At 42.8% G+C, this 13,382-nt stretch overlaps 1 protein-coding gene across 23 annotated transcripts in view; it reads left to right on the top strand.

The window, feature by feature from the left end:
- The window catches only part of GIT2 (GIT ArfGAP 2), a 64,048-nt gene that overhangs the window by 18,087 nt on the left and 32,579 nt on the right, over positions 1 to 13,382 (top strand). For 13 of the 23 annotated variants that reach the window (XM_009181690.4, XM_009181691.4, XM_009181697.3 and 10 more), the window contains 3 exons: positions 10,895 to 10,940; positions 11,079 to 11,084; positions 12,815 to 12,866. In XM_009181690.4, coding sequence (XP_009179954.1) covers positions 10,895 to 10,940; positions 11,079 to 11,084; positions 12,815 to 12,866 — 104 coding nt within the window. The remainder of the gene's footprint in view (positions 1 to 10,894; positions 10,941 to 11,078; positions 11,085 to 12,814; positions 12,867 to 13,382) is intronic. The other 10 variants (XM_009181693.3, XM_009181686.2, XM_009181682.3 and 7 more) reach the window with 3 other exon arrangements.

Raw genomic sequence — 13,382 nt, 5'->3', positions numbered from 1 at the left:
TCACCAGAAATTATCTGGTTTAAGCAACAGAGAGGAAAAAAGAGTAGGAAGAAAAAACTGAACAGTCTCAGGGACCTGTGGGAAAATACTAGAATGTCTGACATTTATGTCATTGGATTCCCAATAAGAGATGAGAAAGAGTGGTGTGTGCAGAAAAAGTATTTGAAGAAATATTGGCAAAAAAAGTCCTCTAATTTTAGGGCAGGTTCAGTGGCTCACACCTGTAATCCCAGCACTTTGGGAGGCCGAGGTGGGCGGATCATTTGAGGTTGGGAGTTCGAGACCAGCCTGGCCAGCATGACAAAACCCCATCTCTACTAAAAATACAGAAATTAGCCAGGCATGTTGGTGTGCACCTATAATCTCCGCTACTCGGGTGGCTGAGGCACAAGAATCACTTGAACCTAGAAGGTAGAGGTTGCAGTGAGTCCACAGTCCAGATGGTGCCACTGCACTCCAGCCTGGGCAACAGAGTGAGACTCTATCTTAAAAAAAAAAAAAATCTAAATTTGGTGAAAGACGTAAACTTACAGATTCAAGAAACTTAGAAAATTCCAGAGAAGATAAACTCAAATCCACACTTGAGACACATCAGAATCAAACTGCTGAAAACTAAAGTTGAAGAAAACATCTTGAAAGCAGCCAGGAGAAAGTAATACATAACATATATAGAAAAACAATGATTTGAATGCTTATGAATTTCTTATCAGAAACTATGGAGATGAGAAGGAAATGAAATAATACTTTGGTTTTGTTTGTTTGTTTGAGATGGAGTCTCTCTCTGTTGCCCAGGCTGGAGGGCAGTGGTGCAATCTCGGCTCACTGCAACCTCTGCCTCCCAGGTTCAAGCAATTCTCCTGCCTCAGCCTCCTGAGTAGCTGGGATTACAAGTGCCCGCCACCACGGCTGACTAATTTTTGCATATTTAGTAGAGAATGGGGTTTCATCATGTTGGCCAGATTGGTCTCGAACTCCTGACCTCATGATCCGCCCACCTCAGCCTCCCAAAGGGCTGGAACTGCAGGCATGAGCCACCGCGCCCGGCCAGAATAATACTTTTTAAATTATTGTTATTTTGAGACAGGATCTCACTCCATCCCCTAGGCTACAGTGCAGTGGCGTGATCTCAACTCACTGAAACCTCAACCTCTTGAGCTCAAGTGATCTTCCCACCTCAGCATCCACAGTAGCTCAGACTACAGGTGTGCGCCACTGTGCCCAGATAATTTTTGTATTTTTTGTAGAGATGGGGTTTCACTATGTTGCCTAGCCTGGTCTTGAATTCCTGAGCTCAAAATCCGCCCACCTTAGCCTCCCAATGTGATAGGATTACAGGCGTGAGACACTGATCCTTTTTTATTATTATTATTATTTTTTTCTCATCTTCTTTGTGATGGTAGAAACAATACTTTTAAAGTGCTAAAAGAAAAGAGCTGTCAACCCAGAATTCCATATCCAATGAAAATAACCTTTGGAATGAAGGCAAAATAAGGATATTCTAACAGGGAAAAAAAAAATAAGAGAATTATTATTTACTTTAACAGAAATGCTAGAGAAAGTTCTTTGAGTGGAAGGGAAATGATGCCAGAGGGAATCTTGGAACTTTAGGAATGAAAGAAAAACAACAGAAATGTTAAAGATCTGGCAGAGTAAGACCCTGTCTCAAGAAACAAACAAAAAGTTGAAATTGTCATACATATCTTAAAGCTATAACATTGTCAGCCAGTCTCAGTAGTTCAAGCCTGTAATCCCAGCACTTTGGTAGGCCGAGGCAGGCGGATCACCTGAGGTCAGGAGTTTGAGACCAGCCTGACCAACATGGTGAAACCCTGTCTCTAGTAAAAATACAAAAATGAGCCAGGCATGGTGGCATGTGCCTGTAAATCCAGCTACTCAGGAGGCTGAGGCAGGAGAATCACTTGAACCTAGGAGGGAAAGGTTACAGTGAGCCAAGATCGTGCCACTGCACTCCCACCTGGTGACAGGGAGACTCTGTCTCAAAAAACAAAAAAATAAATTGTCTAGTGGGGTTTTCAGCATGTATCAGTGTAGTACATTTGACAACTATAACATAAAAGGGAGTAGGGTAAAAGAAATAGAATGGTAAGATTTCTGCCTTCTGGAAATGTAAAATAGGATTTCTAAGTAGACTGAAAAGTTAGGTGTATGTACGCGTGTGTGTGTGTGTGTGTGTGTGTGTATGTATGTATGTGTGTGTGTATATATATATAGAGAGAGTAATTTCTACCACAACCACTAAAAGAAGACTACAGGCCTGGCATGTTGGCTCACGCCTGTAATCCTAGCACTTTGGGAGGCTGAGGTGGGCAGATCATGAGGTCAAGAGATCAAGACCATCCTGGCCAACGTGGTGAAACCCTGTCTCTACTAAAAATACAAAAATTAGCTGGGTGTGGTGGTGTGCACCTGTAGTCTCAGCTACTTGGGAGGCTGAGGCAGGAGAATTGCTCGAACCTGGGAGGCAGAGGTTGCAGTGAGCCGAGATCATGCCACTGCACTCCAGCCTGGGTGACAGAGCGAGACTCCATCTCAAAAAAAAAAAAAAAAAAAGACTACAAAGATATGTGATCAAAAACGCTAGAGGTAAATGAAAATGGAGTATTAAACATAAATCATCAAAAGATATTTTGATTCAAAATATTCAAAAGAGAGGATGGGGGAGAACAAAAAACTAAGGACCAAACAGAAAATAAATAGTAACATCACAGACTTAAATCCATACATATCAATAATTACATTAAATGTTAATGACCCAAAAACATCGATAAAAAGCAGAGATTGTCAGAATGGATTAAAAAACAAAAGGGGCTGGGAGCAGTGGCTCACACCTGTAATCCCAACAATTTAGGGAGCCTGAAGCAATTCTCCTAATCATTTGAGCATAGGAGTTTAAGACCAGCCTGAGCAACAGAGCAAGATCCCTTCACTACAAAAAATTTTATACAAAGCAGCCAGGCATGGTGGTGCATGCCTGTAGTCTCAGCTACTCAAGAGAGGCTGAGGTGGGAGGATCACTTGAGCTCAGGAAATCAAGGCTGCAGTGAGTGCTGATCATGCCACTGCTCTCCAGCCTGGGCAACAGGGCAAGACCCTGCCTCAAGGAACAAACAAAAAACTATATAAGAAACCCACTTTAAATATAACAATATAGGTAATAAGTTAAAAGCCAAAAGTATAAAAAGATGTACCATGCAAAGGCCCAGGAAAAGAAAGTGGCTATATTAATACCAGACAAAGTAGACTTCAGAGGAAGGAATATTAGCAGGGATAGAGAGGGACATAATGTTATGATAAATGAGTCAATTCATCAAGAAGGCATAACAGTTTTAAATGTGTACACATCCAGCAACAGACCTTCAAAATACATGAAGCAAACTTCGATAACACTAAAAGGAGAGAAGGTCAAATCTACAATTATTGTTGGAGACTCTACAGTCATCTTATAGTAATAGAACTAGTAGATAGGAAATCAGTAAGGATATAGAACTAAACCAGACCAAAACCCAACTAGATCTAGTTGATGTTTATGGACTCTTCTACCCGACAACATTAGAGTACACATTCTTTTCAAGTACATATTCAACATTCACCCAGATGGACCATATCCTGGGTCGTAAGACAAACCTTAGCAAATCTAAAAGAATTAAAATTCTATAAAGTATATTTTCAGACCATAATAGTATTAAGCTACAAATAGGTAATACAAATAAAACTGAAGAATACCCAAGTGCTTGGAAGTTGAACAACGTGCTTCTTTTTTCTTCCCCCCCACCCCCAAAATAGAGCCTCACGCTGTTGCCCAGGCTGGAGTGCAGTGGCGCGATCTCGGCTCACTGCAACCTCTGCCTCCTGGGTTCAAGCGATTCTCCTGTCTAAGCCTCCCTAGTAGCTGGGATTACAGGCGTGTGCCACCACACCCAGCTAATTTTTGTAGTTTTAGTAGAGATAGGGTTTCACCATGTTGACCAGGCTGGTCTCGAACTCCTGACCTCAGGTGATCCACCCACCTCAGCCTCCCACAGTGCTGAGATTACAGGTGTGAGCCACCGTGCCCAGCCCTGAACAACACACTTCTAACTAATCCATGGGTCTAAGAGGAAGTCTCAAGGGAAATAATATTTTCAACTGAATGAAAATGAAAATGCAGCATATCAGAATTTCTGGCATGCAGCCAAAGCAATGCTTAGAGGAAGTTTATAGTATTAAATTCTTACCTTAGAAAATAAGAAAGGTCTCAAATTATTCTTACTATTTTTTGAGATGGTGTCTTGCTCTGTCAAGACTGGAGTGCAGTGGTGCCATCTTGGCTCACTGCAACCTCCCCCTCCCGGGTTCAAGTGATTCTCCTGCCTCAGCCTCCTGAGGAGCTGGGATTACAGGCATGCAGCACTATGCCTGGCAAATTTTTGTGTTTTTAGTAGAGATGGAGTTTCATTATGTTGGCCAGGCTGGTCTGTAACTCCCCACCTCGAATGATCTGCCTGCCTCAGCCTCCCAAAGTGCTGGATTACAGGCATGAGCCACTGCACCTGACCTCAAATTATTCATCTAAGCTCCTCCCCTAAGAAACTTTAAAAAAAAAAAAAAAAAGAGCAAAATAAACCTGAACCAAACAGAAGGCAGCAAATAGTAAAGAGCAGAAATCAATGAAACTGAAAGAAGGAAACAGTAGAGAAAAATCAACGAAACCAAAAATTGGTTTTTCAGAAGGATTAGTAAACATAAATGTCTGGCAATACTGACAAAAAGGAGAGAATACAGAAGGAGTTGTCACTATAAACCCCACAGACATTGAAGGATAATTTTAAAAAAATACAAACCAGACTGGGCGTGATGGCTCATGCCTGTAATCCCAGCACTTTGGGAGACTGAGGCAGGTGGATCACCTGAGGTCAGGAGTTTGAGACCAACCTGGCCGACATGGTGAAACTCCATCTCTACTAAAACTATAAAAATTAGCTGGGCATAGTGGTGGGTACCTGTAATCCCAGCTATTTGTGAGGCTGAGGCAGGAGAATTGCTTGAACCCAGGAGGTAGAGTTTGCAGTGAGCTGAGATCGTGCCACTACACTCCAGCCTGGGTGACAGAGTGAGACTCCATCTCAAATAACAATAATAATAATAATAAAGACCAGGTGGCCGGGCGCGGTGGCTCAAGCCTGTAATCCCAGCACTTTGGGAGGCCGAGACGGGCGGATCACGAGGTCAGGAGATCGAGACCATCCTGGCTAACACGGTGAAACCCCGTCTCTACTAAAAAATACAAAACAACTAGCCGGGCGAGGTGGCGGGAGCCTGTAGTCCCAGCTACTCGGGAGGCTGAGGCAGGAGAATGGCGTAAACCCGGGAGGCGGAGCTTGCAGTGAACTGAGATCTGGCCACTGCACTCCAGCCTGGGCGACAGAGCAAGACTCCGTCTCAAAAAAAAAAAAAAAAAAAAAAAAAAGACCAGGCATAGTGACTCACAGTGGTAATCACAACACTTTGAAAGGCCGAAGTGGGAGGATTGCTTGAGGCCAAGAGTTTGCGACCAGCCTGGGCAACATAGCAAGACCCCATCTACAAAACTGCAACAACAAAAAAATTAGCCTGGCATGATGGCACATGCCTGTAGTCTCAGTTACTCTGGAGGCTGCGGTGAGAGGATTGCTTGAGCTCAGGTCAAGGCTGCAGTGAGCCTTGTTCACACCACTGTACTCTAGCCTGGGTGACAGAGTGAGACCCTGTCTCAAAAAAAAAAAGAAAAAGAAAAATGCAGCATAACCAAGTAGGATTTCCAGATAGGCAAGACTGATTTAATATTTGAAAATCGGGCCAGGCACGGTGGCTCACGCCTGTAATTCCGACACTTTGAGAGGCCGAGGTGGGTGGATCACCTGAGGTCAGGAGTTTGAGACTAGCCTGGCCAACATGGTGAAACCCCATCTCTACTAAAAATACAAAATTAACTGGGCGTGGTGGTGCATGCATGTAGCTACTCAGGAGGCTGAGGCAGGAGAATCGCTTAGAACCTAGGAAGCAGAGGTTGCAGTGAGCTGAGATTGCACCATTGCACTCCAGCCTGGGCAACAGAGTGAGACTGTGTCTCAAAAAAAAAAAAAAAAAAATCACTTTATGTAATTATCTATCATGTTAAGAGTAAAAAAGAAAAACTGTATAATCATATCAGTTGATGGAGAAGAAGCATTCAACAAACTTCAACATCCATTCATGTTTTTAAAAACTCTTAGCAAACTAGGAATAGATGAGACTTCCTTGATCTGATAAACAGTATCTGTTTAATGACGGAAGACTGTGTTTGTTCTCAGATTGGGAGAAAGACTAGGGTGTCCACTCTTACCATTTCTCTTCTACATCACACTGGAAATCCTAACCAGTGCCAAGAGGAAACAAAAATAAATAAAAGGCATACAGATTGAAAAGGAAGAAATCAAACTGTCCCCATTCAAATGAGATTATTTCTATGTAGAAAATCACAAGGAACCTACAAAAAGGTTTCCAGAACCTTGAGTTAAGCAAGATTGCAGGAATACAAGGTCAACAGTCAAAAATCCATCTTTTTTTTCTTTTTTCTTTTTTTGAGACAGAGTCTTGCTGTGCCAAAAGCAAGCAGGCTCTTTGGCGCCCTACCAAAAATCCATCATATTTCTTTAGACTAGCAGTGAACAATTGGAAACTGAATCTAGAAAAACAATACCAGTAATAAAAACTCCAAATTGGCCGGGCACGGTGGCTCACACCTATAATCCCAGCACTTTAGGAGGCTGAAGCGGGTGGGTCACCTGAGGTCAGGAGTTCAGTACCAGCCTGGTTAACATGGGGAAGCCCTGTCTCTACTAAAAATACAAAAATTAGCTGGGCATGGTGGCGGGCACCTGTAGTCCCAGCTATTCGGGAGGCTGAGTCAGGAGAATCGCTTGAACCTGTGAGGTGGAAGTTGCAGTGTGCCTGAGATCTCGCCACTACACTCCAGCCTGAGTGAAAGAGCGAGACTCTATCTCAAAAAAATAAAAAAGGTCCAAATTAAATACTTAGATATAAATCTAATAAAATGCACAATACACATAGTATCTATATGCCAAAAACTGCTGATAAAAGAAATCAATGGAGACCTGAGTAAGTGGAGAGATGTACTGTGCTTATGGATATGAAGACTCAGTAACATGTCCATTCTCCACAAGTTAATTAATGTATAAATTTACTTCAATTGAGGATTTTTTATAGACATAGACATGCTGATTCTAAAATTCAAATGGAGGCCAGGTATAGTGGCTTACGCCTGTAATCCCAACACTTTGGGAGGCCAAGACAGGAGGACCACATGAGCCCAGGAGTTTAAGATTAGTCTGGGCAGCATGGCGAGACTTCATCTCTACAAATAATAAATTAGCCATGTGTGGTGGTGCATGCCTGTGGTCTCACCTACTTGGGAGGCTGAGGTGGGAAGATCACCTGAACCCAGGAGATTGAGGCTGCAGTAAGCCATGATTGTGCCACTGCACTTCAGCCTGGGTGACAGAGTGAGACTCCATCTCCAATAATAATAATAATAATTTAAAAATTCAAATGGAAAGGCGAAGGAACTAGAATAGCCCAGACAATTTTGCAGAAGAATAATGTGGGAGGAAGTACACCACTCAATTTTTTGGAATTGCTATGAAGCTCTACAGTTCTCAAGACTGTGATACTGACGAAGAGATAGACATATAGGCCATTGAAACAGTATAGAGAATCCGGAAATAGACCCACACAAATATGTTCAACTGATTTTTGTCAAAAGTGCAAAGGTAATCAGTTCAGTGGTGGAGGAAGGATAGTTTATTTGTTTTGTTTTGTTTCTTTTATTTTGAGACAGAGTCTCGCTCTGTCACCCAGGCTGGAATGCAGTGGTGGGATCTTGGCTCACTGCAACCTCGGCCTCCTGGGTTCAAGTGATTCTTCTGCCTCAGCCTCCCAAGTAGCTGGGACTACAGGCTCACGCTACGACACCCAGGTAATTTTTTGTAATTTTAGTAGAGACAGTTTCACCGTGTTAGTCAGGATGGTCTTGATTGCCTGACCTCGTGATCCGCTTGTGTCGGCCTCCCAAAGTGCTGTGATTACAGGCATGAGCCACTGCACCTGCCCCAGGATAGTCTTTTTTAATGCATTGGGACAACCGGACATCCATGTGCAGGAAAGTGAACTTCAACCTAAACCTCACACCTTACCCCGAAACTGGAAAGGATCATAGATCTAAATGTAAAACCTAACACTGAAAAACTTCTAGAAGAAAACGTAAGAGGTCCGGGCACGGTGGCTCATGCCTGTAATCCCAGCACTCTGGGAGGTCAAGGCAGGTGGATCGCCTGAGGTCAGGTATTCAAGACTAGCCTGGCCAACATAGTGAAACCCCGTCTCTACTAAAAATACAAACATTAGCTGGGCGTGGTGGTGCACGCCTGTAGTCCCAGCTACTCAGGAGGCCAAGGCAGGAGAATCACTTGAATCCAGGAAGTGGAGGCTATAGTGAGCCGAGATCATACCACTGCACTCCAGCCTGGGCAACAGAGTGAGACCACGTCTCAAAAAAAAAAAAAGAAAAAAAAAGAAAACATAAGAGAAAATCTTTGTGATCTTGGATTAAAGCTTTTAGCTATCAACTGAGTATGGTGGCTCACGTCGATAATCCTAATACTTTGGGAGGCCGAGGTAGGAGGATCGCTTGAGCCCAGGAAGTCGAGGCTGCAGTGAGCTGTGACTATGCCACTGTACTCCAGCCTGGGCGACAAGAGCAAGACGTTGCCTCTGCAAGGGGGAAAAAAAAATTCTTAAATATAACACCAAAAACTCAATCCATAAAAGAAAATATTGATAAATTATACTTCATCAAAATTGAAAATTTCTGGCCAGGTGCAGTGGCTCACGCCTGTAATCCCAACACTTTGGGAGGCCAAGGCGGGTGGATCACCAGAGGTCAGGACTTGAAGACCAGCCTGACCAACATGGTGAAACTGCGTCTCTACTAAATACAAAAAGTTAGCCAGGCGTGGTGGCGCATGCCTATAATCCCAGCTACTTGGGAGGCTGAGGCAGGAGAATCGCTTGAACCTGGGAGGCAGAGGTTGCAATGAGCCGATATTGCACCACTGCACTCTAGCCTGGGCAACAAGAGTGAAACTCCATCTCAAAAAAAAAGGAAAAAAGGAAAATGTTTGTTCTGAGAAAACTACAGTTAAAGTGAAAAGACTGGCAATAGACTGCAAGAAAATACAGGTATTTAGAAATCACATATCCAGCAAATGACTCATATTCAGAATATTTAAAGAATATTTAAATTGAGCCCAGGAGTAATATTTGCTTGAGCCCAGGAGTTTGAGACTAGCCTAGGCAACGTGGCAAAACTCTGTTTCTACTAAAAATATAAAAAAATTAGCCAGGTGTAGTGGTGCACAACTGTAGTCCTAGCTATTCAGGTGGCTGAGACATGAGAATCGCTCGAACCCAGGAGGTGGAGGTTGCCAGTGAGCCGAGATCCACGCCACTGCACTCCAGCCATGGGGAGCAGAATGAGACCCTGACTCAAAATAAATAAATAGGCCGGGCACGGTGGCTCACGCTTGTAATCCCAGCACTTTGGGAGGCTGAGGCAGGCAGATCACCTGAGGTCAGGAGTTCGAGACCAGCCTGACCAACATGGAGAAACCCAGTCTCTACTAAAATAAACACAAAATTAGCCAGGTGTGGTGGCGCATGCCTGTAATCCCAGCTACTCAGGAAGCTGAGGCAGAAGAATCGCTTGAACCCGGGAGGCAGAGGTTGCAGTGAGCCGAGATCACGCCATTGCACTCCAGCCTGGGCAGCGAGTGAAACTCCGTCTCAAATTAATTAATTAATTAATTAAAATTAAAACAACAGTAAGAAAATAACCCAATAAAAACTGGACAAAGACAAGATATGGGATGGCAAAAAAAAAATCACATGAAGATCCGGCCACTGCATTCCAGCCTGGGCGACACAGCGAGACTCCGTCTCAAAAAAAAAAAAAAAAAATCACATGAAGACAAGCGCTGCGTGGTTAGTCATTAGCATGATGAGGTGCCACAGCATACCTATTAGAATGATTAAACTTTTGAAAACAAAACAAAAACTGAAAGTACAGATGCTGGGAAAGACAGAAAGCAACTATAACTCTCACACATTGCTGTTTGGAAAACAAAGTGATAGTGCTACTCAAGGGAAAAAGTCTGGCAGTTTCTTACCAAGTTAAACATACATTTACCATACAACCCAGCATTTCTACTCCTGGGTCTTTACCCAGAAAAAAGATAGACTTATGTTAAAGGAAAACCTACATAGGAATGCTGATAGTGGCGTTATTCATTGGTACATGGATCAGGGTCCTCCAAAAGCTAGACTAGGACTGAGTCAGTAAGCTTCCTTGCAGATGGAGTCCCTGTCTGGATCTGCAAAGGCCACCTGCCCCAGCCCTGACTGTTTTATACTAATAGATTCATTTGAGCAAGGCCCAGAGCTCGTCCACTGTCCCACACGGTGGGCTGATGGAAGCCTGCTGTGAGCTGATTCAGCTCCCTCAGCACACTTTCCATGGCCAAAGATCATCAGTTACACTGAGGGCAAACTAATCGTAAGGATTGAGGTGAGCATAGGTTTCTGCTAAATGATGCCTGGACCTTTGTACCAGAAAAAAAACAAAGCTATAAGCCTTGCTATGGCTGAGTCTTCAGGAATTTTTAGCCAGTCTAGCAACATGACTTGTAATTATGCACAAATACTGATTGCAAAACTTAGTTTGAGGAAATAATGGTGGTGTTCCTTTACAGATCTTATCAACATTTCTATGAACGAAACTTTGACTTGGTTTCTGTTTCAGATCACAAAAATGGACAGCACTTTATAATACCTCAAATGGCAGACAGGTAAGGCCATTGAAATACCAGTTAGTTTTGTCTATCACTAATATTTCCTTGGTTGTGTTATGTTTAAGTATATTATATTTTGTGTTTAACAAAGCCCATACATTTTTCTCTTTTATGGCTATACCATTTGGAAATAAGACGGCTGTAAGTAAACCACCATATAAAACTTAAGTTTCAAAGAGCACAAGTAGCAATTTTACTAATAGGAAAATTGGAATCAGTGATATTGTCACTGTTTTAGCCAGTTGTGACAGTATTGTTTATTTATTTATTTATTTATAGAATACGTCTGTGTTATAGAGATTACATTATCTATGACAGGGTTGGCAAACTTTTCTTCTCAAGGGCCGAATAATAAATATTTTAGGTTTTGTGGGCAATATGGCCCCTTTCACAACAGCTTAACTCTACTGTTGTAGATGAAAGCATCTGTGGACACTGTATAAATGAATGGGTATGTCTATTCCAGTGAAATTTTATTTCTGGACACTGAAATTTGAATTTCACATAGTTTTCACGTTATGAAAGATTGTTTTTTCTTTTTGCCCCTCAATCATTTTAAAACATAAAAACCATTCCTAGGTCAATTGAACAAAAAGGCCATAATTTTGCTGACACCTGATCTATAATTGCAGATGAGTTCATTGCTACAGGAATGAACCTTAAACCCTTGTTTTGCAAATTACCTTTGCACAGAACCTGTCAAGAGTTTATGAAATGACTAAATGCTATTCCCGATACAATCTTGCCATCCCGATCCTTTACATCTTCCCTTTTTGTTTTTTTGCTTTGGTAGAGACAGGGTCTTGCTATGTTACCCAGGCTGGTCTCAAACTCCGGGACTCAAGCAGTCCACCTGCCCTGGCCTCCCAAAGTGCTCGTACAGGTACGAGCCACTACATCTAGTCTCGTATTTTCTTTTCTTTTCTTTTCTTTTCTTTTTTTTTTTTGAGATGGAGTCTTGCTCTGTCGCCCAGACTGGAGTGCAGTAGTGCAGTCTAGGCTTACTGCAACCTCCACCTCCCAGGTTCAAGCAATTCTCCTGCCTCCGCCTCCTGAGTAGCTGGGACTACAAGTGCGTGCCACCACACCCAGCTAATTTTTTTATTTTTAGTAGAGATGGGGTTTCACCATGTTGGCTAGACTGGTCTCAAACCCCTGACCTCGCCGGGCACAGTGGCTCATACCTGTAATCCCAGCACTTTGGGAGGCCGAAGCGGGTGGATCATGAGGTTAGGAGTTCGAGACCAGCCTGGCCAAGATGGTGAAACCCTGTCTCTACTAAAAATACAAAAACTAGCCAGGCACAGTGGTGTGTGCCTGTAATCCCAGTTACTCTGGAGGCTGAGGCAGGAGAATTGCTTGAACCCGGGTGGCAGAGGTTGCAGTGAGCCAAGATTGCACCATTGCACTCCAGCCTGGGTGACAGAGTGAGACTCCATCTCAAAAAAAAAAAAAAAAACCCTGACCTTGTGATCCTCCCACCTTTGCCTCCCAAAGTGCTGGGATTACAGGCGTGAGCCATCGAGCTTGGCATATTTTCTTATATCATGCTTTTTTTTTAATGCTTCAAAAATTGTGACTACTCACATAAGGGCCTGGAAGGTAACCTGGCAATAGCTTTTGTCGTTTAGTTGGAGGACAATTTTTTTTTTCTCTTTAACACTTATATGATTGTGGTATTTCAGAAGGAGTTACTTTCACCGACTTGTTCTGTTTAGAGCTCCTCACTGACTATCGGTCTGTAGAATGCTTGGTTCTAACATGGTCCATGAACTATAATTAATATTTTTATCTCTTGGGTGTCTTAAACTTTACAGAGTTCACAAATCTGGCTTTATTTATTTGCTTATTAGCTTTGTATGTTTTCTTAGCAGCCTGGATTTGTCTGAATTGGCAAAAGCTGCTAAGAAGAAACTTCAGTCTGTGAGTATCTCTCTGTACTGGTTTTCTCTAGTATGAGAATCGGTGCACTCTGCTTATACCTACTCTCAATGCAGGTTACCTATTGCGTCTGATGACTTTATTTCATACTTTTATTTGTTAAATTAGAACCAGACAATTGAGTATACAGCGGTGATGACCACAAGGACTATTAAGTTCAGTATATTCAATTCATTGGTTCTGCTTCAGATAATCTCGTTTTTCTCTGTCATGTAAAAAGTGCAGATGGCACCTTTGGCATTAGGCAGTTGTTCTCCTCAGGAGAGTTCCCTAGTTCCTCTCAGCGTCATGAGTAAGTAGGGCACGCATTCCTGGGGTGACTTAGCCACATAGGGTTCTAGAACATGGTAAATGCTGATGCTGAAATGGTAGCGAGTCCCATAGATTCACTCGCTGCCATTTGGATCCAGCCATACTGTAACCCTCTTTACCATCCCATGCCATTCATCAGCGCTTTTTAAATTTCCACTGTTAAAAGCTGGTGGTCTTGGCCCACGT

The sequence above is a fragment of the Papio anubis genome, chromosome 9 (assembly GCF_008728515.1).
Source record: "Papio anubis isolate 15944 chromosome 9, Panubis1.0, whole genome shotgun sequence".
Classification (NCBI taxonomy): Eukaryota; Metazoa; Chordata; class Mammalia; order Primates; family Cercopithecidae; genus Papio; species Papio anubis.
This window is presented reverse-complemented; position numbering and strand designations above follow the sequence as displayed.